Here is a 26555-nt window from a genome sequence, read left to right on the forward strand (position 1 = left end):
TGTACTCTCTATTGTGAGTCATTCCAAACAGTTAATATGTTTCACCTTTTGAGGCACCTCCCTCTTTCCTTGATGCCAACCGTGTACACTCTTAGAGCAGGCTGTACTCAACCTTCACACCACCGGGAAAATATTCTATACAAAGTGGATGTGTATTTGTCACCCTGTAACAATAGTGCTTTGATGAAGGAGCTTGCTCCGAAATGCGTCAGCAATATACAAACATCTATTGAAGGAATTAAGTTAAAGTCCTGAACCTTCTTTCAATATTATACAGAGCATTTGGAAAGAATTCAGACCCCTTCACTTTTTCCAAATTTTGTTACGTTACAGCCTTATTCTAAAATGTAATTGTTTTTTTCCCTCATCAATCTACACACAATACCCCATAGTGACAAAACAAAAACTGGTTTTTAGAAATGTTTGCACATTTATAAAAAATAAACAGAAATATCACATTTACATTCAGACCCTTTACTCAGTACTTTGTTGAAGCACCTTTAGCAGCGATTACAGCCTCGAGTCTTCTTGGGACACCCTTATTTGGGGAGTTTCTCCCATTCTTCTCTGCAAATCCTCTCAAGCTCTCACAGCGTCACTGCACAGCTATTTTCAGGTCTCTCCAGAGATGTTCGATCAGGTTTAAGTCCGGGCTCTGGCTGGGCCACTCATGGACATTCAGAGACTTGTACCGAAGCCATTCCTGCGTTGTCTTGGCTGTGTGCTTACGATCATTGTCCTGTAGGAAGGTGAAGCTTCACCCCAGTCTGAGGTCCTGAGCGCTATGGAGCATGTTTTCATCAAGGATCTCTCTATACTTTGCTCTGTTCATCTTTTCCTCCACCCTGACTAGTCTCCCAGTCCCTGCCGCTGAAAAACATCCCCACAGCATGATGCTGCCGCCATCATGTTTTACCGTAGGGATGGTATTGGCCAGGTGATGAGCGGTGCCTGGTTTCCTCCAGACGTGACGTTTGGCATTCAGGCCAAAGAGTTCAATCTTGGTGTCATCAGACCAGAGAATCTTGTTTCTCATGGTCTGAGAGTCCTTTAGGTGCCTTTTGGCAAACTCCAAGCGGGCTGTCATGTGCCTTTTACTGAGGAGTGGCTTCCGTCTGGCCACTCTACCATAAAGGCCTGATTGGTGGAGTGCTGCAGAGATGGTTGTCCTTCTGGAAGGTTCTCCCATCTCCACAGAGGAACTCTGGAGCTCTGTCAGAGTGACCATCGGGTTCTTGGTCACCTACCTGACCAAGGCCCTTCTCTCCCGATTGCTCAGTTTGGCCGGGCGGCCAGCTCTAGGAAGAGTCTTGGTGGTTCCAAACTTTCTTCCATTTAAGAATGATGGAAGCCACTGTGTTCTTTGGGACCTTCAATGCTGCAGAAATGTTTTGGTACCCTTCCCCAGATCTGTGCCTCGACACAATCCTGTCTTGGAGCTCTACGGACAATTCCTTCGACCTCATGGCTTGATTTTTGCTCTGACATGCACTGTCAACTGTGGGATCTTATATAGACAGGTGTGTGCCTTTCCAAATCATGTCCAAATCAAGTTGTATAAACATCTCAAGGATGATTAATGGAAACAGGATGCACCTGAGCTCAATTTTGAGTCTCATAGCAAAAGGGTCTGAATACTTATGTAAATAAGGTCTGTTTTTTATTTGTAATACATTTGCTACAATTTCGAAAAACCTGTTATCTCTTTGTCAATATGGGGTATTGTGTGTAGATTGATGAGGATTTTTATTAATGTAATACATTTTGAATAAGGCTGTAACGTAACAAAATGTGGAAAAGGTCAAGGGGTCTGAATACTTTCTGAATGCACTGAGTGCCTTTAGAAAGTATTCACAGCCCTTTACTTTTTCTACATTTTTTGTGTTACAGCCTGAATTTCAAATAGATTAATTTGCGATTTTTGGTCACTGGCCTACACACAATACCCCATAATGTCAAAGTGTAATTATGTTTTTGAATTTTTTTACTATTTAATAAAGAATGAAAAGCTGAAATGTCTTGAGTAAATAGGTAATCAACCCCTTTGTTATGGCAAGCCTAAATAAGTTCAGGAGTAAACATGTGCATAACAAGTCACATAATAAGTTGCACGGACTCACTCTGTGTGCAATAATGAGGTTGAACAGGTTTGAATGACTACTTTACCTCATCTCTGTACCCCACACATACAATTATCTGTAAGGTCTCTCAGTCGGGCAGTGAATTTCAAACACTAATCAATACCCCCAGTCATTACATAGATACAGGTGTCTTTCCTAGCTCAGTTGCCGGAGAGAAATGAAACCGCTCAGGGATTTCACCATGAGGCCAATGGTGACTTTAAAACAGTTACAGAGTTTAATAGCTGTGATAGGAGAAAACTGAGGATGGATCAACAACATTGTAGTTATAAAAATATTCAAAAACTTACATTGTGTTTGCAACAAGGCACTAAAGTAATACTGCACAAAATGTGGCAAAGCAATTCACTTTTGTCCTGAATACAAAGTATTATGTTTGGGGCAAACCCAATACAACACATTACTGAGTACCAATCTCCATATTTTCAAGCATAGTGGTGGCTGCATCATGTTATGGGTATGCTTGTAATTGTTAGACTGGAGAGTTTTTTGTATAAAAAAATAAATGTAATTGAGCTAAGCACAGGCAAAATCCTAGAGGAAATCCTGGTTCAGTCTGCTTTCCACCAGACACTGAGAGATGAATTCACCTTTCAGCAGGACAATAGCCTAAAACACAAGGCCAAATCTACACTGGAGTTGCTTACCAAGAAGACAGTGAATGTTCCTGAGTGGCCAAGTTACATATTTTGACTTAAATCTACTTGAAAATCAAGACCTGAAAATGTTTGTCTAGCAATGATCAACAACCAATTTGACAGCGCTTGAAGAATTTTGAAAATAATATTGTGCAAATGTTGCACAATCCAGGTATGGAAAGCTCTTAGAGACTTACCCAGAAAGACTCACAGCTGTAATCACTGCCAAAGTATTGACTCAGGGGTGTGAATACGTATGTAAATGAGATATTTCTGTATTTCATCTTCAATAAATTTGCTAACATTTCTAAAAACATGTTTTCACTTTGTTATTATTGGCTATTGTGTGTAGATGGGTAAGAAAGAACATCTATTTAATCCATTTTGAATTCAGGCTGTAACACAATAAAATGTGGAATAAGTCAATGGGTATGAATACTTTCTGAAGGCACTGTACACATGTATACAGCTTCTACCTCTTTCACCTTCTCTATCTATTCAATAAATAGCATCATCTGTCCTTATCCTGTCTACAGGATGCTATGGTTCCTCCCAGAAGCGTCTAGTGCAGGAGCCTAGTGTATAATGGCCCAATTTCAGAGAGGCAGTTTGATGGGTTGAATCCGGGTCACATCTGAATACAGCTATGTTTAGCTCTTATTCCTGTAGAGCTCCATTGTTGAGCCCAAAAGCCTCTTAGAAAGTGAATAAGGCTTCTGATTCCCAAGGTGTTGTCAGCACTTCCACAGGAAAATAAAGATTTAGAGAAGCAGAGGAAGAGAGAGGGAGAGACTTGAGAGGGAGGGCTCTTGATTTTCAATTTTGAAGAAGTAGCATACACCTAGTAACCTATACATCAGACATTCAACCAGGTGGAAAAAATTGGCTGGATTTTGTGGGAAACAATTCAACAAAGCTATTGTATTTCTTGGCATTCACATGAGTGGCTTTTAGCGGCTATATTGTTTGAGCTAGAGTCTTGGAAAATATTGCGTTTAAAAGAAGTGGGTCCATAAATGCTATATACCACATTTGGTGCCGATTGGTCCAGCGATTCAGGAGAAGAAGACATCAGTAAAAAATGTATACAATCCATCAAAAGCATATCGCATGATCTGTTTGATTTTGATTTCTGATATTTGGCAGGCGTGGTAAGGAGTACAGAAGTACCTCATCCAAGGGTAATAAGGGCCATAGGGCTTGAACCCCGCTAATGGCTGCTTGCAGCTATATTTCTTGAAATAATTTAGGGAAACAGCCTTTCATTTTTAAGCGCCACATAACATGGAATGAATTTCAGGACACAGATTAGACTCCCTACCTTTCATTCATTTCATAGTCCTCCCATGTGGCTCAGTTGGTAGAGCATGGCGCTTACAACGCCAGGGTTGTGGGTAGGGCTGTGGCAGTCATGACATTTTGTCAGCAGGTGATTGTCAAGCAAATAACTGCTGGTCTCATGGTAATTGCCCGTTAATTAACATAAACACATTTAGCATCTCCTGGCTTCCACGCATAGCCTACAAGCCACTGATGCAGACCTTTGGAACATCTACATTTAAAAAAGTCAAATAAATCCATGTAATATAGCCTACACCATCACAATAATTCCATTATTTATTTTAGACAGGTCTAAAGAAACATGATATGAAGAAAATATAGTCTATTTTAGAAGAAAATAATAGCATACTCTGAGTTGTCCTTATGTTAGGCCCTGATCAGGCTATGCCGTATGGCTGTGGGCTACACTAGTTCATTTGCATAGAATTTACTTATTACTTATTCATACTATTTTATAGTATGAATAATACAATTGAACATAGCTGGATAAAATATAAAGGATATTTTCTCCAAAAGATTTGAGGGAGTGCGCAGATGCGGCTATTCTGTGTTGAGCGGTTAACAAAGAAACAGGTATTCCTATTTGCTTAATTTAGAGTTATTTATGTAACTTTAGTTGTGATACAAATGTTGGGCTACATGTAAACAAATGTAATACATTCTAAGGCTGCATGATGTGACACTAATAAAAGTTGCATGAAAGACATGAGCTCTGCTTTGTTTTTTGAGCTTGCTGTACACACTCCATCAGTCTCTCATTCATAATTTGACAATCACTTGATAATGCCTCAAATTTCCCGGCGGCATCTAATTTGTGTGGTCTTAATGTCCCCTAAAAAAACATGCTTTTTGCAGCCAGTGACCGTTGTGCCCTTGGGCTGAATATAATAATTATAATTCCCTTCTCCCGGCTGCGTGCCGAAGCACCCCTCACTCACATGGCTCTCCATTACGTGATCGGGTCTTCTCACAGGCTACAAGTGAAGACAGACACATCTGGGACGCAACTGTGTGCGTCCTTTATCCAATTGTGAGGCGTATGTTGAAGATATTGGAAGAATGGTCTACATTTACTTTTCGTCAGTCAACAAGATGAGTAGGCCTAACAAACAGCAAAAGCACTAGCGTATGTCAATTTACTATCCCCCATAGTACAAAAGTTGACCTATTCTATGCGAGAAATAAATATTACAAACATAGTCTGCAACAGTTGTGGGATGTGATAGATCCCAAATGAATACAACCGCTAGCATCAAAAAACCTGTTTTTAGCAATGAGCCTGACATAGTCCCGTGTAGCTCAGTTGGGAGAGCATGGCGCTTGCAACGCCAGGGTTGTGGGTTCGATTCCCACGGGGGGCCAGTATGAAAAAAATGAATGTATGCACTCACTAACTGTAAGTCGCTCTGGATAAGAGTGTCTGCTAAATGACAAAAAATGTAAATGTAAAACATAACAGATGAGAACGTTTAGCTTAAAATGTTGATAAACAATTAGGCTATTTCTTCACATTATAAGTGCAGCAATGCGCACACGGCAGTAGGCTATAAGCACAAATGTTCCATTAGCAGGAAAACACCATTCTTAAAGGTGACCACAAATGCGATTATGCATGTAATGCTTTTATTATAAAGGTGCATTTTTATGGTGAAAATGATCTTCCCCAAATTTGAAACTCACGCGCTGTGTATGTGTGTACGTATGCCAGTTAGGCTCTACACCCGTTGTAAAGCGTATTAATGTGCTTCATTTTAAGAAGTTATTTGGCCATTTTAGTTGTGATATAAACCTTATGAAAACATATAGGCCTATGGGCTAGGCTACATGAAGTGTGCGACTATGACTAGAAAAAGTCGCAAAAAAAAGCATTAGCTGTTTCTTGCCTTAAGCTGGGCATCATTCACAAGTGATAATATATCATTCACAAGTGATAGGCTAACATTGTCACCAATCACACTATTCTTGATTTAATCTTGTCTTTACATATACTAAATAATATAAATGACAATGACAGTGGTCCTCTGTAGCTCAATTGGTAGAGCACGGCGCTTGTAACGCCAGGGTAGTGGGTTCGATCTCCGGGACCACCCATACGTAAAAATGTCGCTTTGGATAAAAGCGTCTGCTAAATGGCATATTATATTATTATAAATGATATGTGTGAAATTTGTTTTGATTTAGAATGGACCATTATCATGCACCTGTCTCGAAACAGGGGCAGCGGAAAAAAATACATGTCAGCTATGCACTTAAATAGCGAAAGGAGGATGCTTTTCCCATGGTTCTGTTTCATGCCAGCCAGATAGGCTATACTCCTGTTGTAAATAGAAGCAATGTGCTTAATATTAGGAAAGTTGAGAAATAATTATAGTAGGCCTAGCCTATAAAAAGCTGATAGGATCCTCCTCTTTTTAATAGAGGCCATCACTCTGTTTTCTCTCACAATTGCATAGCCTATAGAAATGTTGCGCAACATGAGCTTATGGGCTCCCATTAAGTGTTTGATTAGATTTTCGATTACATTTGCATTGATGTCAGAGTGATTAGAGGGACAATAGAGTGCTGAGTACCAGGCAGTTAGCAAGTTTGGTAGGCTACTAATGACCATCAGCAGCGTCAGAGCTTGGAGAAGCCTAATTACCATGACTAAACGGTCACGTGAAATTTGACTGCCTTCATGACTCGTGACCGCCGGTGTGTAGCGGTAATACGGTCACCGTAACAGCCCTAGTTGTGGGTTTGATTCCCACGGGGGACCAGTATGAAAAAGTACCAAAATGTATGCACTCACTACTGTAAGTCGCTCTGGATAAGAGCGTCTGCTAAATGATTAAAATGTGAAGAAGAAAAGAATGGTGGAGACCTGGTGTACGTGTTTTTGTAATTTACTTTGATGTCTTGATAGATTGGGAAACTTTAGGGGAAGCTAAGGAAACTGTTGGGGAAACTGTTTGGCTTAAATGTTTGATTGATTGTTATTATTTATTGATTGCATTTCATATTTGATTTTTGTAATTTTGTATTCTGCAGGGCTCATTTGACTCCCTGCTTAATTAAAGGCTTAAAAAAGCTGGTCACGTTCATGTAAAAAGAGCAGGTCACGTTCACTGAGAGAGGAAGAATTCAACCGGACACAGAAATGTTGGGAAAATCCATCAGAATTATAACTCAATTTCCACTTTAATAACTAGCTGAAACAGAAAACAAAAATGGGCCTTTTTCATAAAGTGTGCTCTGAATCAATACTCATAAAAGTGGGGTTAGTGTCTCCTCAGCAGATAGAGGTGCGTGCCGCATTTCAGCCTCAAGCTTCCGGCCACTGATAAAGGAGGATTGAAGGTCTCCAAATCTCATTTTTTATTTCATTCTCCTCCATGAAGGGTAGCTGGGCACACAGACAAGTGCCTACGAGAGGACAGTATTCAATCAATGACAATAATGAGAAAATAGAAATGTGTGTGTGTGCGTGCAACATTTGCACATTTAAATAAGCTGTACTAACAAAGTGGATATTTGTCAAATCCGTCATTTGTGTTCTAACATGGCTACAATGTTGTTACTGAAATCTAATTTGGATATATTTGGCTGTGTTGGTTCGCTTCATTTTGAAGTTGTCCTTTCAAGTTTAGATTTATTTTTTTGCTTAATGCTCCCGTTCTGATAAGCTGGTAACATAGTTAGCCATTTAGAAATCAGTTGTGGAAGTTGCAGTCGTTTTTAAGTGCAATGCTGTTGATTGGTGACGATGTCATGAACATGTATTGGGGATGACATCCATTCAAGCATTATAAACTTTTTACCCTAGTATAGTATGAAATACACATATAAACAATAGCCTATTTGGGCGGCAATGAGGAGATTCTGGACCTATCCCCCACAGGTTTTGGTCCAACTGACCTAATCTATTGTGCTATTTCTCTAAAAAGCAAAACACAGAATTCAAGTAAAATTCTATTTCAATGGTTACACATTAAATGTGACCATTTATTGTGACAAGCGAGTGATTACGTTTTTGTGATGCTACCTTGTGATGCCACAGTTTTTTTTGCTGTTAAATTATGCATATTACATTTACATTTACATTTTAGTCATTTAGCAGACGCTCTTATCCAGAGCGACTTACAGGAGCAATTAGGGTTAAGTGCCTTGCTTAAGGGCACATCGACAGATTTTTCACCTAGTCGGCTCGGGGATTAGAACCAGCGACCTTTCGGTTACTGGCACAACGCTCTTACCCACTAAGCTACCCACCCAGAAACAATGTTATGAATGACAAATAATACACAGACTAGATAAAACAAAAGCTGGTTAGAAGGATCAATATACATACATATCACACTGAGCCAGCCAGCCCGACCAACATCCGACATAAGTGGCCGTTTGCCTACCACTCCCTCAACAAGCTCACCTTGAGAATCCATCTTCACAATCAACATTTCTCTTTTTCAATTACTGTCTATTGATCCATTTTACCTTTCTTCAATCTCTGTCCGACATACTTTCACATGCACTCTATTCTCTTTTCACTAGATGTCTCTTCTCTCACTCCCTATTTGCTTATCTCTAATTCTCCCTCCCTCACTCCATCTCTCTTAGCGTTTTTGTCCTCCTCTTTGTGGAAGGCTGAGGCAGAGACAAAAGAGAGGGTCACCACACACACAAACACACCTTCACCCCTGGTCCCTCCCCTCAGCTCCTCCACAGTGAACACTTCCACTAGAACCCCACAGGAATAGTATGCCTGAACACAAACAGTGTGTACTTCACACACACACACACACACTCCATCCCTGCCTCCCTCCCACCATCCCTGCCTGTTCCTGTCAGCCAAACACATGGGCAGATTGCACATCAATCTGGCCCCTCAGATGGTGGAAGTATAACTGTTTTTTGTTTTGTTTTTTCAATCCACATTTCCAATCTACTAATTATCGGCTAATTATGTATTTGATTAAGGAGTGTGTGGCGCGCTGCGCCCTCGCAGGCCTGACAGCCACCATGATGAGGATTAATGGAGCCTGCGCCATCCACCGCTCTGATGAGACTCTAATGCCACCAGCAAGACAGAGACAGCACACACACACACAAACACAAACATATACACTGAGTGTACAAAACCTTAAGAACACCTGCTCTTTCCATGACCAGGTGAATCCAGGCGAAAGCTATGATCCCTTATTGATGTCACTTGTTAAATCCACTTCAAATCAGTGTAGATAAAAGTGAGGAGACGGGTTAAAGAATACTTTTTAAGTCTTAAGGCAATTGAGACATGGATTGTGTATGTGGCCATTCAGACGGTGAATGGGCAAGACAAAATATTTAAGTGCCTTTGAACGGGGTATGGTAGTAGGTGCCAGGCGCATCGGTTTGTGTCAAGAACTGCAACGCTGCTGGGTTTTTCACACTCAATAGTTTCCCATGTGTATCAAGAATGGTCCACCACCCAAAGGACATCAAGCCAACTTGACACAACTGTGGGAAAGATTGGACTCAACATAGGCCGGCATCCCTGTCCATGCCCTGACAAATTGAGGCTGTTCTGAGGGCAAAAGGGGAGACGCAACTCAATATTTGGAAGGTGTTCTTAATGTTTGTACACTCAGTGTATATGCATGCATGCACATACACAAGTATATGCAGACACCCACATGCACACACACACACACACTGTAGACAGCCCATCTCTCCGTTGAAATCAGCCAACAGATCGGTCAACAAGGCCATGACTCAGGTGAGGGACACAAACACACACTGATCAACAAACACCTAAACACCAAAACACTGTCAGTCGTGCACCTAGAACAGGAATCATACCCTGTAATACTGTCTGTATTCTACTGTTCTAGTCCAGTGTCAGTGATTGAGTTAAGACAAGGCTATACTATACCACGTCTGTGCTTTGTCTCCCATTTCAGCCATCATTTATCCCTGTGGATTGGGGGCTGTTTTGTCTTCTATTATTTAAGATTTCCCCTCCTGAAAATCCTCCATATCTTATCCCATAATACATTAAACAAAAAAGAACAAGAGCTGTGCAGCCGAGAGATGGGCTTTGAGGTTCTGGAGTTGAAAGGCAGGAAGATAGCACAGGGGGCCGGATAGATGGGGATGGGGTGGGGTAGAGAGCCCTCACTGGAATAGAACAGTCATCTCTAGAGGAGCTGGAGTCTGAGCAGGAGTCTTCCATCTCAATATTCACTCTTTTACTCATTTCTTCAATGCTCACTCTCACTCACAGACACAAACGGTTGGCAACAAAAATATTGTAATCAGATTAGAGATACTTTTGAAAAACTAGATGATTACTTCTTGGATTACTTTAAATTCAGAAAGGATGTATGCGAAAAAAAACATTGACACCTTTCTGTTTTCTCAATGACATCAAATCAAGATGTATTGGTCGCGTACACATATTTTGCAGATGTTATCACGGGTGTAGCAAAATGTTTATGTTCCTAGCTCCAACAGTGCAATAATAAATAATAATACAAAACAATACACGCAAATCCCCAAAAATGTAAATAAATGAATTAAGAAATATATAAATATTAGAAAGAGCAACGTGAGGAGTCCGGAATATAAATATATAGTATATATATATATATATATATATATATATATATATATATATACAGTGGGGAAAAAAAGTATTTAGTCAGCCACCAATTGTGCAAGTTCTCCCACTTAAAAAGATGAGAGAGGCCTGTAATTTTCATCATAGGTACACGTCAACTATGACAGACAAAATTAGAAAAAAAATTCCAGAAAATCACATTGTAGGATTTTTAATGAATTTATTGGCATATGATGGTGGAAAATAAGTATTTGGTCAATAACAAAAGTTTCTCAATACTTTGTTATATACCCTTTGTTGGCAATGACACAGGTCAAACGTTTTCTGTAAGTCTTCACAAGGTTTTCACACACTGTTGCTGGTATTTTGGCCCATTCCTCCATGCAGATCTCCTCTAGAGCAGTGATGTTTTGGGGCTGTCGCTGGGCAACACAGACTTTCAACTCCCTCCAAAGATTTTCTATGGGGTTGAGATCTGGAGACTGGCTAGGCCACTCCAGGACCTTGAAATGCTTCTTACGAAGCCACTCCTTCGTTGCCCGGGCGGTGTGTTTGGGATCATTGTCATGCTGAAAGACCCAGCCACGTTTCATCTTCAATGCCCTTGCTGATGGAAGGAGGGTTTCACTCAAAATCTCACGATACATGGCCCCATTCATTCTTTCCTTTACACGGATCAGTCGTCCTGGTCCCTTTGCAGAAAAACAGCCCCAAAGCATGATGTTTCCAACCCCATGCTTCACAGTAGGTATGGTGTTCTTTGGATGCAACTCAGCATTCTTTGTCCTCCAAACATGACGAGTTGAGTTTTTACCAAAAAGTTATATTTTGGTTTCATCTGACCATATGACATTCTCCCAATCCTCTTCTGGATCATCCAAATGCACTTCAGACGGGCCTGGACATGTACTGGCTTAAGCAGGGGGACACGTCTCGCACTGCAGGATTTGAGTCCCTGGCGGCGTAGTGTGTTACTGATGGTTGGCTTTGTTACTTTGGTCCCAGCTCTCAGCAGGTCATTCACTAGGTCCCCCCCGTGTGGTTCTGGGATTTTTGCTCACCGTTCTTGTGATCATTTTGACCCCCACGGGGTGAGATCTTGCATGGAGCCCCAGATCGAGGGAGATTATCAGTGGTCTTGTATGTCTTCCATTTCCTAATAATTGCTCCCACAGTTGATTTCTTCAAACCAAGCTGCTTACCTGTTGCAGATTCAGTCTTCCCAGCCTGGTGCAGGTCTACAATTTTGTTTTTGGTGTCCTTTGACAGCTCTTTGGTCTTGGCCATTGTGAAGTTTGGAGTGTGACTGTTTGAGGTTGTGGACAGGTGTCTTTTATACTGATAACAAGTTCAAACAGGTGCCATTAATATAGGTAACGAGTGGAGGACAGAGGAGCCTCTTAAAGAAGAAGTTACAGGTCTGTGAGAGCCAGAAATCTTGCTTGTTTGTAGGTGACCAAATACTTATTTTCCACCATAATTTGCAAATAAATTCATTAAAAATCCTACAATGGGATTTTCTGGATTTTTTTTTCTCAATTTGTCTGTCATAGTTGACGTGTACCTATGATGAAAATTACAGGCCTCTCTCATCTTTTTAAGTGGGAGAACTTGCACAATTGGTGGCTGACTAAATACTTTTTTGCCCCACTGTATATATATATACACACACAGTTGAAGTCGGAAGTTTACATACACTTAGGTTGGAGTCATTAAAAGTTGTTGTTCAACCACTCCACAAATGTCTTGTTAACAAACTATAGTTTTGGCAAGTCGGTTAGGACATCTACTTTGTGCATGACACAAGTAATTTTTCCAAGAATTGTTTAAACATAGATTATTTCACTTATAATCCACTGTATCACAATTCCAGTGGGTCAGAAGTTTACATACACTAAGTTGACTATGCCTTTAAACAGCTTGGAAAATTCCAGAAAATGATGTAATGGCTTCAGAAGCTTCTGATAGGCTAATTGACATCATTTGAGTCAATTGAAGGTGTACCTGTGGATGTATTTCAAGGCCTACCTTCAAATTCAGTGCCTCTTTGCTTGACATCATGGGAAAATCAAAAGAAATCAGCCAAGACCTCAGAAAAAAATGTGTAGACCTCCACAAGTCTGGTTCATCCTTGGGAGCAATTTCCAAACGCCTGAAGGTACCACGTTCATCTGTACAAACAATAGTACGGAAGTATAAACACCATGGGACCACGCAGACGTCATACCGCTCAGGAAGGAGACGCGTTCTGTCTCCTAGAGATGAACGGACTTTGGTGCGAAAAGTGCAAAGCAATCCCAGAACAACAGCAAAGGACCTTGTGAAGATGCTGGAGGAAACAGGTACAAAAGTATCTATATCCACAGTAAAAAGAGTCCAACATCGACATAACCTGAAAGGCCGCTCAGCAAGGAAGAAGCCACTGCTCCAAAACCACCATAAAAAAGCCAGACTACGGTTTGCAACTGCACATGGGGACAAAGATCGTACTTTTTGGAGAAATGTCCTCTGGTCTGATGAAACAAAAATAGAACTGTTTGGCCATAATAACCATCGTTATGTTTGGAGGAAAAAAGGGGTTCTTGCAAGCCGAAGAACACCATCCCAACCGTGAAGCACGGGGGTGGCAGCATCATGCTGTGGGGGTGCTTTGCTGCAGGAGGGACTGGTGCACTTCACAAAATAGATGGCATCATGAGGAAGGAAAATTATGTGGATATATTGAAGCAACATCTCAAGACATCAGTCAGGAAGTTAAAGCTTGGTCGCAAACGGGTCTTCCAAATGGACAATGACCCCAAGCATACTTCCAAAGTTGTGGCAAAATGGCTTAAGGACAACAAAGTCAAGGTATTGGAGTGGTCATCACAAAGCCCTGACCTCAATCCTATAGAACATTTGTGGGCAGAACTGAAAAAGCGTGTACGAGCAAGGAGGCCTACAAACCTGACTCAGTTACACCAGCTCTGTCAGGAGGAATGGGCCAAAATACACCCAACTTATTGTGGGAAGCTTGTGGAAGGCTACCCGAAACGTTTGACCCAAGTTAAACAATTTAAAGGCAATGCTACCAAATACTAATTGAGTGTATGTAAACTTCTGATCCACTGGGAATGTGATGAAAGAAATAAAAGCTGAAATAAATAATTCTCTCTACTATTATTCTGACATTTCACATTCTCCAAATAAAGTGGTGATCCTAACTGACCTAAGACAGGGAATTCTTACTAGGATTAAATGTCAAGAATTGTGAAAAACTGAGTTGAAATGTATTTGGCTAAGGTGTATGTAAACTTCCGACTTCAACTGTATGTGTGTGGTTACAGGAATATTAATCAACAGCAGATCTTGGTTCCTCACAGGAATATTAATCCATAGCAGATAAAGGTCTTCACAGGAGTATCAATCTACAGCCGATGCACGTTTCTTGCACCAATACTTATCTGGAGCATATATAAATTCTCCCAGGAATATACATCTAAATGCAGATACAGGGCCCAAAAGGAATATTAATCAAGAGCAGATAGGTTTTTTTACATGATTATATTGCTAAAGCAAATGCATATGTCCATGAAAATATTAATCCAAGACAGATATGGGACCATACAGAATAATATGCCACCAGTAGTTCCCTGTCCTCACAAGAATATGAATCAGGGGTAGATAGGTTTTTTATGGGACTTTGTATCTCGGTATCTGTGCTATTACAGAGACTGTGCCTTGTGTTGCGCGGTAGAGGCTACAGGCACTGGCTGGTATTTATGGACATTTCTCACTTGCTGATAAAGTGTCAAGCGCTGAGTCCAACAGGTGCAATTCCACCTTATCTTCCCTCTACCCCAGCCGACTGGCTGGCTTAGCATGTTTAACATCCACCCGGGTCACCATCCGCGTCCAGAGACCACAAAGAGACAGGGCAGGAAATGAATCCTGGCACCTTGTGACAACCCCCAATGTATCCCCCAGTATTTGACAGTGCAACACAGTGCATGTATGAAGAAGGTTTGTTAGTACTGCCGACTGTACAATTCCTGTGTGTGTGTGTGTGTGTGTGTGTGTGATAGTGTTTGCTTGACAGAATGACCCCCCGCTGAGTCCCCTTGGAGGGAGGACAAGATTGAGTCTTAACCTCTGACCCCCTTAGAGAGGGAGCCTATCAGAGAGACAGACTCTAAGGTTTCACTGTTGCTGTTGGAAATACTACTGTAGGCAATAATCATGAAAGAGAGAAAATAGGGAAACAGAGAATCATCGTCTCACACTACTTGTCACTCAAAGACGTTACAGCTCCTGACAGCTCAAAAATGGTCGAGAGAGGAGGGTGACAGGATAGAAATCAAGGAGTTAGAGATATATAAAAAGAAGGAGAGAGGGTATAGGGATATTATGCAGATAGCTAAAGTTACCTTTAAAGAGCAAATGCTCTGTGTGAATGTTAAAACTGAGATATTCGGCAGGGTTTTATGTCTTTGAACCCTGTAATATAGTTGTGTGTTAAAACCTCATCTCGAAAGAAGGTTAGGTCTTCTTCTGGCTCCGGCTTAGTTTTCTCAGAGAAAAGCTGCTTCAGCCTTCCTAGCACAAACTCTTTATCGGTTTGGCCAATCTTTATTTCAAATTCAGCTTGCAACTTGTGTTTTCTCCTTTCATCCATGCCTTTTGGACAAGTGTGCTTTGGCTGGGCTGTTAAAAGTTATTTAAAAATGGCATTTGAGGGTGAAGTCTGACCTTTCTGCCCAATCTCCTGTCAGCAGACGCACAAACAGTGACGATCGCCTGAACAAACAGACTAGGAATGCCGCTTGGCACACGGGCCACAGAGTGTAGTTGTTGCATACACAAGCACACACACACACGAACGCATGCATGCATGTACACACACAATTCCATATCCAAGCCTAAAACATACCCAGTCTCAAACACCTGCTAAACGCAGAGAGAGACACATCCACTTTACAAAGCCGCATCTGGCATTGAGAAGAAAGAGTGTGGATATCAAAGTGAGCAAACTCCAACATAAGTGTCCCTCTCTTGTGTGAGTAAGAAGAAAAAAGACAGGAATAAGTGAGGAGAAGAAAGAGAACAGGCAATGATAGGGAGAGAAACAGAAGTGAGGAAGTGAGGGGGAGGGGAAATAGTAAAGTGAAGGACAGAGAGAGAGAGAGCGAGAGAGAAACAGAGAGAGCGAGAGAGAAACAGAGAGAGAGAGAGAGAGAGAGAGATATAGAGGGAGAGAGAGAGAGAGAGAGAGAGAGAGAAAGAGAGAGAGAGAGAGAAAGAGAGAGAGAGAGAAACAGAGAAAGAGAAACAGAGAGAGCGAGAGAGAAACAGAGAGAGCGAGAGAGAAACAGAGAGAGAGAGAGAGAGAAATATATAGAGGGAGAGAGAGAGAGAGAGAAACAGAGAGAGCGAGAGAGAAACAGAGAGAGCGAGAGAGAGAGAGAGAGAGAGAGAAAGATATAGAGAAACAGAGAGAGCGGGAGAGAGAGCGAGAGCGAGAGAAACAGAGAGAGCGAGAGAGAAACAGAGAGAGCGAGAGAGAAACAGAGAGAGCGAGAGAGAGAGAGAAAGATATAGAGAAACAGAGAGAGAGGGAGAGAGAGCGAGAGAGAGAGAGAGAGAAACAGAGAGAGCGAGAGAGAAACAGAGAGAGCAAGAGAGAAACAGAGAGAGCGAGAGAGAGAGAAAGATATAGAGAAACAGAGAGAGAGGGAGAGAGAGCGAGAGCGAGAGAAACAGAGAGAGCGAGAGAGAGAGAAAGATATAGAGAAACAGAGAGAGAGAGTGAGGGTGCTGTCAGTGGTGGAGGGACAGTGGCCTTCCCTAGAGACCCATTACACAATGGCACTAACGGATGTCCTGGGGCAGGAGGGCACAGAGGGGGGCAGGGAGAGGGGCAGTCTGTGTGTGCCTGTGAGGACAGAGCTCTGACACCATCTCCCCTCGCTGCAGCCTGGGAGCAGCCACAATCCATCACTGACAGGCCCCTCACACAGTCTTATCACAACTAGCACCCGGGCATGCGCGCGCGCGCACACACACACACACAACACAGTCGGACCACAACTTACACAATCTTACCACAACTCATAGTCTTTTGGCAGAACTCAATAGCGCAACTGACTTACATTCACACAAGTTTACCTGCACAGGGAAGTGAGTAGCCGACATCTGGGTGGTGGATGAACTGTCTCTCGTTGAGGCGGGTCACACAGTACATGTGGAAGCAGTCTAGACAAATGACATGACGGTCTGGACACTGGGACACCAACACTGGACTCCTACAGAGAGGACAGACACAGAGACATTTCACAGCAATGAGAGAGATATGTTTATTTATTTTATATATATATATATATATATATATATATATATATATATATATATATATATATATATATATATCACACACACACACTACCAATCAAAAGTTTGGATACGCCTACTCATTCAAGGGTTTTTCTTTATTTTTACTATATTTTACATTGTAGAATAAAAGCGAAGACATCAAAACTATGAAATAACACATATGGAATCATGTAGTAAAGAAAACAGTATTAAACAAATCAAAATACAGTGAGGGGAAAAAAGTATTTGATCCCCTGCTGATTTTGTACGTTTGCCCACTGACAAAGAAATTATCAGTCAATAATTTTAATGGTAGGTTTATTTGAACAGTGAGAGACAGAATAACAACAACAAAATCCAGAAAAACGCATGTCAAAAATGTTATACATTGATTTGCATTTTAATGAGGGAAATAAGTATTTGACCCCTCTGTAAAACATGACTTAGTACTTGACGGCAAAACCCTTGTTGGCAATCACAGAGGTCAGACGTTTCTTGTAGTTGGCCACCAGGTTTGCACACATCTCAGGAGGGATTTTGTCTCACTCCTCTTTGCAGATCTTCTCCAAGTCATTAAGGTTTTGAGGCTGACGTTTGGCAACTCGAACCTTCAGCTCCCTCCACAGATTTTCTATGGGATTAAGGTCTGGAGACTGGCTAGGCCACTCCAGGACCTTAATGTGCTTCTTCTTGAGCCACTCCTTTGTTGCCTTGGCCGTGTGTTTTGGGTCCACGACGCATTTTCAATGCCCTGGCTGAGGGAAGGAGGTTCTCACCCAAGATTTGACGGTACAAGGCCCCGTCCATCGTCCCTTTGATGCGGTGATGTTGTCCTGTCCCCTTAGCAGAAAAACACCCCCAAAGCATAATGTTTCCACCTCCATGTGTGACGGTGGGGATGATGTTCTTGGGGTCATAGGCATCATTCCTCCTCCTCCAAACATGGCGAGTTGAGTTGATGCCAAAGAGCTCGATTTTGGTCTCATCTGACCACAACACTTTCACCCAGTTCTCCTCTGAATCATTCAGATGTTCATTGGCAAACTTCAGACGGGCATGTATATGTGCTTTCTTGACCAGGGGGACCTTGCGGGCGCTGCAGGATTTCAGTCCTTCACGGCGTAGGGTGTTACCAATTGTTTTCTTGGTGACTATGGTCCCAGCTGCCTTGAGATCATTTAAAAGATTATCCCGTGTAGTTCTGGGCTGATTCCTTACCGTTCTCATGATCATTGCAACTCCATGAGGTGAGATCTTGCATGGAGCCCCAAGCCGAGGGAGATTGACAGGTCTTTTGTGTTTTTTTTTGTGTGTTTTTTTGTGATTGCTTTTGTGTTTCTTCCATTTGCGAATAATCGCACCAACTGTTGTCACCTTCTCACCAAGCTGCTTGGCGATGATCTTGTAGCCCATTCCAGCCTTGTGTAGGTCTACAATCTTGTTCCTGACATCCTTGGAGAGCTCTTTGGTCTTGGCCATGGTAGAGAGTTTGGAATCTGATTGATTGATTGCTTTTGTGGACAGGTGTCTTTTATACAGGTAACAAACTGAGATTAGGAGCACTCCCTTTAAGAGTGTGCTCCTAATGTCAGCTCGTTACCTGTATAAAAGACACCTGGGAGCCAGAAATCTTTCTGATTGAGAGGGGGTCAAATACTTATTTCCCTCATTAAAATGCAAATCAATTTATAACATTTTTGACATGCGTTTTTCTGGATTTATTTGTTGTTATTCTGTCTCTCACTGTTCAAATAAACCTACCATTAAAATTATAGACTGATCATTTCTTTGTCAGTGGGCAAATGTACAAAATCAGCAGGGGATCAAATACTTTTTTCCCCTCACTGTATATTTTATATTTGAGATTATTTAAAAAGCCACCTTTTGCCTTGATGACAGCTTTGCACACTCTTGGCATTATCTCAACCAGCTTCACCTGGAATGCTATTCCAACAGTCTTGAAGGAGTACCCACATATGCTGAGCATATGCTGCTTTTCCTTCACTCTGCGGTCCGACTCATCCCAAACCATCTCAATTGGGTTGAGGTCGGGGGATTGTGGAGGCCAGGTCATCTGATGCAGCACTCCATCACTCTCCTTCTTGGTCAAATAGCCCTTACACAGCCTGGAGGTGTGTTGGGTCATTGTCCTGTTGAAAAACAAATGATAGTCCCACTAAGCCCAAACCAGATGGGATGGCATATCACTGTAGAATGCTGTGGCAGCCATGCTGGTTAAGTGAGCCTTGAATTCTAAATAAATCACAGACAGTGTCACCAGCAAAGCACCCCCACACCATAACACCTCCTCCTCCATGCTTTACGGTGGGAAATACACATTCGGAGATCATCCGTTCACCCACACCGCGTCTCACAAAGACACGGCGGTTGAACCAAAAATCTCAAATTTGGACTCCAGATTAAAAGGACACATTTCCACCGGTCTAATGTCCATTGCTCGTGTTTCTTAGCCCAAGCAGGTCTCTTCTTCTTATTGGTGTCTTTAGTAGTGGTTTCTTTGCAGCAATTCGACCATGAAGGACTGATTCATGCAGTCCTCTCTGAACAGCTGATGTTGAGATGTGCCTGTTACTTGAACTATGTGAAGCATTTATTTGAGCTGCAATTTCTGAGGCTGGTAACTCTAATGAACGTATCCTCTGCAGCAGAGGTAACTCTGGGTCTTCCATTCCTGTGGCGGTCCTCATTAGAGCCAGTTTCATCATAGCGCTTGATGGTTTTTGCGACTGCACTTAAAGAAACTTTAAAAGTTCTTGAAATGTTCCGTATTGACTGACCTTCATGTCTTAAAGTAATGATGCACTGTCGTTTCTCTTTGCTTATTTCAGCTGTTCTTGCCATAATATGGACTTGGTCTTTTACCAAATAGGGCTATCTTCTGTATACACCCCCTACCTTGTCACAAAAGAACTGATTGGCAAAACACTTGCATTAACAAATTAACTTTTAACAAGGCACACCTGTTAATTGAAATGCATTCCAGGTGACTACCTCATGAAGCTGGTTGAGAGAATGCCAAGAGTATGCAAAGCTGTCATCAAGGCAAAGGGTGGCTATTTGAAGAATCTCAAATACAAAATATTTGGTTACTACATGATTCCATATATGTTATTTCATAATTTGATGTCTTCACTATTTTTCTACAATGTAGAAAATAGTAAAAATAAAGAAAAAACCTTGAATAAGTAGGTGTGTTCAAACTTTTGATTGGTACTGTGTAAATACAGTTGAAGTCGGAAGTTTACATACACTTACGTTGGAGTCATTAAAACTCGTTTTTTAACCACTCCACAAATCTCTTGTTAACAAACTATAGTTTGGGCAAGTCAGTTAGGACATCTACTTTGTGCATGACGCAAGTAATTTTTCCAACAATTATTTACAGACAGATTATTTCACTTATAATTCACTGTATCACAATTTCAGTGGGTCAGAAGTGTACATGGGTCATTCTACAGATTCGGTGCCTTTTGTGATTGAGGAGGATGAAACAATGAACATTAAAATCTTAAGCTTTTTTTTATTTGATGTGACAAAGTAATGTGTGTACTTGATAGAAAATACCTTTTCCCATCTCAATGTAGAGTATTAAGTTATTATTCTGTATTATTTTCTCAAACAAGTCCCAATTTAATTCAACCCCGTCACAGTCATTTTGTTATTCAACTATTCATTTTTCCAATAAGCTTGAGATCAGCTTCTGGCATAATCTCACAGTTTAGATGTCCCTTGTAAATAATGGCATATTGTACTTAAAGAGAAAATCAAGAAAAACTGACCAGCACCATCCTTTCCAGTTTACGATGAAGAAATTTCTAATCTAACTCCACATTTTCGCAAGAAATGTGCAAGAATGCTGCGTAATTCCTGACAAAATTGAAATAGCCTTATTTACCCTGATTTAATACACACAATAAAAACACTATTGATGTTATATTTTGTGTATTTAATGCAAAAATTTTAAAAAATAATCTCGTAACAGGGATGAATGCACCGCAACAGGGTTGAAAATCATGTAACAGGGTTGAGTGAAAAGCATCACGTGTCATATGTTTTATCTTTTGAGATCACTAACATGTTGCCATTTTTTAAACATTTTTAAACCTACTGTCAACATAGTTTTTAAAATCTAAAGAATGTAGATGAAAGCTAGACAGAGTAAAACACAATAATGAACTAATAACAGTAACAACCTCTTCTGCATCTTCTGTTTGTTCTTTGTTTTAGTTTGCTTTTTGCCAGTGGTCATTCTACTGATATCATCACGTGTGAAGAAATCCCTCACCCTCTTCTTGATGTCCACAAAGTTTGAGATTTTCTTTCTTTGAAATGTAGATACACTGCCTGTGAGCTTCCAGCGTTTCTTTGAAAAAACCCAAAGCAGACTCTGAAAATGATTGCAGTCTATACTTCTTAATAATGTTACCTGCCACTACTCTGGATATAATTTGCTTCTCTCGTTCAGTTTTTGCATTTTTATAATGCTCCTTTATTTGAGCAACGAGTGCTGTGTGATGCAGCGCAGATCTTCTGACATCACTTGGTACAGCTGTGGATTTTGACGAAGTCTTCTTTTCTAAACGCTGGAGCCTTTTTTTTGTACTTTTCTTTGGCCCTCCTTTCTTCATCAAGACATTTCTGTAAATCAGCTACCTGCTTTCTCAATTTGTCTTTTGTCTTTCTTGATTTCTTCTTCCCCTTCACAGATTGTCTAAAACAAACAAATAGACAATTCAATTCAATTTTATTTATTGTATCAAATCATAACAAGGTAAGTTCATAAGCAGTATAAATAAATGTTAAGGATACTATTACAATGTGAATATGTCTAAGCAGTTTTGAAGAAATAGTGTACAAAGTTACCAGAAATCATATTTGTATGCACTCCTTTGCACTCCTATTCTCTCTCTCTCTCTCTCTCTCTCTCTCTCTCTCTCTCTCTCTCTCTCTCTCTCTCTCTCTCTCTCTCTCTCTCTCTCTCTCTCTCTCTCTCTCTCTCTCTCTCTCTCTCTCTCTCTCTCTCTCTCTCTCTCTCCTCTCTCTCTCCTCTCTCTCTCTCTCTCTCTCTCTCTCTCTCTCTCTCTCTCTCTCTCTCTCTCTCTCTCTCTCTCTCTCTCTCTCTCTCTCTCTCTCTCTCTCTCTCTCTCTCTCTCACACACACACACACACACAATCTTTTTCCTAACCTTGTGGGCTCATGTGACATCACCACGTCTCTATCAGGACTTTGTGGAGGGGTGGCAATAGTATTAACAGCCATTTCCCTTTGCTTTTGCCGCTCCTTCGCTTTTCTCCATCCCTTTCTCCTCATCTTTTGACCTCTCTTATCTAGATCTCCTATTCCTTTCTTCTTTCCTGCTAAAACATCTTTTGTCCATCTCATGCGTTCACTCCTGAGGTACTTTTCCCTTCGTTCTGGATCAGCATTTCTTCTTGCCCTGTACTCTCTTTGCCTTTCTGCTGCTGTTTTTGCCATTGTTGAATCTGAAATTGTAGGTCAAGGTCAAGTCAATGACCAGTTTACTCTCCAAAACTAATTACTGTATCCTTTTAATCACTATGTAGTAAAATGAACGTGAACTTGCAGATAATACTCCTAAATATGTCAGTACAAACCAGTCGGCTAGTGAACATGAACCCCTCACGCACCAGTTGCCAAGGCAGTATACTGTATGTCTTTTTAGACTAGTCTTCATTTACATTCTCTAGTCTTTTCATGCATTGCCAAATTATGCTTTAAAGCAACAAAACTTTATTTTCTGTTGATTGTGTGTCCATGACCACCACCACCTCGTGTCTTAAAGATCTTACATTTCCAGGAGAATTACCTGACCACCGGCGCGCGGATGTCCCTCACCTTCCTCTCTATGTGTGTTTCCTTTCTGCTGCTGTTTTTTCCATTGTTGAATCTGAAATTGTAGGTCAAGGTCAAGTCAATGACCTGCTTACTCTTCAAGACTAAATATTGTATCCTTTTAATCACTATGTAGTAAAATGAACATGAACTTGCAGATAATACTCCTAAATATGTCAATGTATATAGGAGAGAGAACAAATTAATTGTCACTTTTTTAAAGTTATTATTTTCAAAAATTCCTCGTACTTTTAGTTGATACTGTAAAACCGTAAACAACAAACATTCAACAAGAAAATATGATTGGTATTAAGCAATATACATTAAATATTGCTAAGATTTAACAGCTATTCAACCCTGTAACAGCCATTCAACCCCGTAACATTGAAAAATGTGATGGGGTTGAATGTGACAGGGTTGAAGATTTTGTGCTAATCTGTTGCTAATTCGGGATGCTAGCAGCTAGCAGTGTGCCACATGGCCTTATTCAACAAAAGACATTGTTATACTTCATAGCTATAAAAACAATTATTGGTAAAATCTTAACTATGAATTCCCCCCCCCCAACAGAGTTGAATACCTGAGATTGACAAAGCCCATATGTGCTTAAAAAACATGAAATATTTATAAAAAGTGAGAGAGCAGCTTACCACTTGTCACACCAGGCTTCTCTGAAGACTTGTATGATGTCACTTCCTCATAAATGATGTCCACAGGATCAAACCATTATTTAATTGTGAGTGGGGGGTATTGTTGCGTTACGGGGTTGAAAGAAATACAAGGACAGGGGTAAAAGCCTGAATTTCTCAGAAAATAAAATGTCTTATGCTGAGAAAATGGATTATGCATAATAAGGGGGCATATACAATTAATTTAACAAAAAAAAAGCATTATTATTTAACACTGTGTACTCAAAATGAGTCACGCCATTTGCATGATGGTCAATAGAGACAGGCGAAATTCTTAATACTCCTAAGAAAAGCAAACATATAAGTATTGAAATTCATCTCTGTTTAAAATCATATTCTCTACTCCATATTAAAAACATGTAAAACTTTGAAATGTTGTAATTTAAGTGTAGTTTGATAAATGTTCTGACAAGTTATAACACTAGTACATCTTGGGACACTGACAATACTGAAATGTCACCGAATCTGTAGAATGACCCACATACACTAAGTTGACTGTGCCTTTAAACAGCTTGGAAAATTCCAGAAAATGATGTCATGGCTTTAGAAGCTTCTGATAGGCTAATTGACATCATTTGAGTCAATTGGAGGTGTACCTGTGGATGTATTTCAAGGCCTACCTTCAAACTCTGTGCCTCTTTACATCATGGGAAAATCAAAAGAAACCAGCCAAGACCTCAGAAAAAATATTATAGACCTTCACAAGTCTGCTTCATCCTTGGGAGCAATTTCCAAACGCCTGAAGGTACCACGTTCATCTGTACAAACAATAGTATGCAAGTATAAAATAAACACCATGGGACCACGCAGCCGTCATACCACTCAGGAAGGAGACGTGTTCTGTCTCCTAGAGATGAACATACTTTGGTGCGAAAAGTGCAAATCAATCCCAGAACAACAGCAAAGGACCTTTTGAAGATGCTGGAGGAAACAGGTACAAAAGTATCTATATCCACAGTAAAACAAGTCCTATATCGACATAACCTGAAAGGCTGCTCAGCAAGGAAGAAGCCACTGCTCCAAAACCACCATAAAAAAGCCAGACTACGGTTTGCAACTGCACATGGGGACAAAGATCGTACTTTTTGGAGAAATGTCCTCTGGTCTGACTAAACAAAAATAGAACTGTTTGGCCATAATGACCATCGTTATGTTTGGATGAAAAAGGAGGTTCTTGCAAGCCGAAGAACACCATCCCAACCGTGAAGCACGGGGGTGGCAGCATCATGCTGTGGGGGTGCTTTGCTGCAGGAGGGACTGGTGCACTTCACAAAATAGATGGCATCATGAGGAAGGAAAATTATGTGGATATATTGAAGCAACATCTCAAGACATCAGTCAGGAAGTTAAAGCCAAATGGACAATGACCCCAAGCATACTTCCAAAGTTGTGGCAAAATGGCTTGAGGACAACAAAGTCAAGGTATCACAAAGCCCTGACCTCAATCCTATAGAACATTTGTGGGCAGAACTGAAAAAGCGTGTGCGAGCAAGGAGGCCTACAAACCTGACCCAGTTACACCGGCTCTGTCAGGAAGAATGGGCCAAAATTCACCCAACTTATTGTGGGAAGCTTGTGGAAGGCTACCCGAAACATTTGACCCAAGTTAAACAATTTAAAGGCAATGCTACCAAATACTAATTGAGTGTATGTAAACTTCTGACCCACTGGGAATGTGATGAAATAAATAAAAGCTGAAATAAATAATTCTCTCTACTATTATTCTGACATTTTACATTCTTAATATAAAATGGTGATCCTAACTGACCTAAGACAGGGAATTTTTACTAAGATTAAATGTCAGGAATTGTGAAAAACTGAGTTTAAATGTATTTGGCTAAGGTGTATGTAAACTTCCGACTTCAACTGTATGTGTGTGTATATATATATATATATATATATATATATATATATATATATACAGTGAGCACCATAATTCATTGGACAGTGACCATTTTTTGAGTTTGAAAGGATACAATGACAATGAGGGTGAAGTGCAGACCGTCAGCTTTAATTTGAGGGTATTTTCATACATATCGGATGAACCGTTTAGAAATGACAGCACCTTTTGTACATGGTCCCCCCATTTTAAGGTACTACAAGTATTTGTTAAATTGGCTTCACAGATGTGTGTCTTTAGGCAGGTGTAATAATTTGTGTCGTTAGTGAATGCAGGAGAGCTGTTGATGAATAGTATTGATTCTAGACTTTGCTATTGCCTTTGGAGGTTGTTGTTGGGGTGTGACAACATGAGGAAGACAGCAGTGTCGATGCAAATGAAGCTGGCCGTCATAAGGCTCAGAAATGAAAATCAATCAATCAGGAACATTGCAAAAACCCATGCCATGCCCAAGTCAACAGTTTGGTTCATCATTAACATGAAAACATGGTGGAGGGGGTGTTATGGCTTGGGCCTGTATGGCTGCCAGTGGAACAGGCTCACTTGTCTTCATCAATGATGTGACTGCAGACAGAAGTAGAACAATGAATTCTGAAGTTGACAGAAATATTATATCTGCTCAGATAAAACCAAATGCCTCCAAACTCATTGGACGGCACTTCATCATGCAACAAGACAATGACCCTAAACATACTGCTAGAGCAACGAAGGGGTTTTTGATGGCCAAAAAGTGGAAAATCCTTGACTGGCCGAGTCAATCACCGGATCGAATCCAATTGAACATGCATTTTACATGCTGAAGAGGAGACTGAAGGAAATAAGTCCCCGAAACAAGCAGGAACTGAAGATGGCTGCAGTACAGGCCTGGCAGAGCATCACCAGGGAAGATACCCAGCGTCTGGTGATGTCGATGCATCGCAGACTTCAAGCAGTCATTGCATACAAAGGATATGCGACCAAATATGAACAATGATTACTTTATTCTACATTATGTTAAACTGTCCAATGTTTTTTTATGCCTGAAAATGGGGGGGACCATGTACAAA

General features: G+C 40.8%; 1 protein-coding gene across 1 annotated transcript in view; it reads right to left on the reverse strand.

Annotated features, from left to right (window-relative positions):
• prkn (parkin RBR E3 ubiquitin protein ligase) overlaps positions 1-26555 on the reverse strand; it is an 80292-nt gene that overhangs the window by 24511 nt on the left and 29226 nt on the right. Inside the window, exon 7 of the mRNA XM_041866274.1 lies at positions 16842-16978. Within this exon, the coding sequence (XP_041722208.1) occupies positions 16842-16978 (137 nt within the window). The remainder of the gene's footprint in view (positions 1-16841; positions 16979-26555) is intronic.

The sequence above is a fragment of the Coregonus clupeaformis genome, chromosome 37 (assembly GCF_020615455.1).
Source record: "Coregonus clupeaformis isolate EN_2021a chromosome 37, ASM2061545v1, whole genome shotgun sequence".
NCBI lineage: Eukaryota > Metazoa > Chordata > Actinopteri > Salmoniformes > Salmonidae > Coregonus > Coregonus clupeaformis.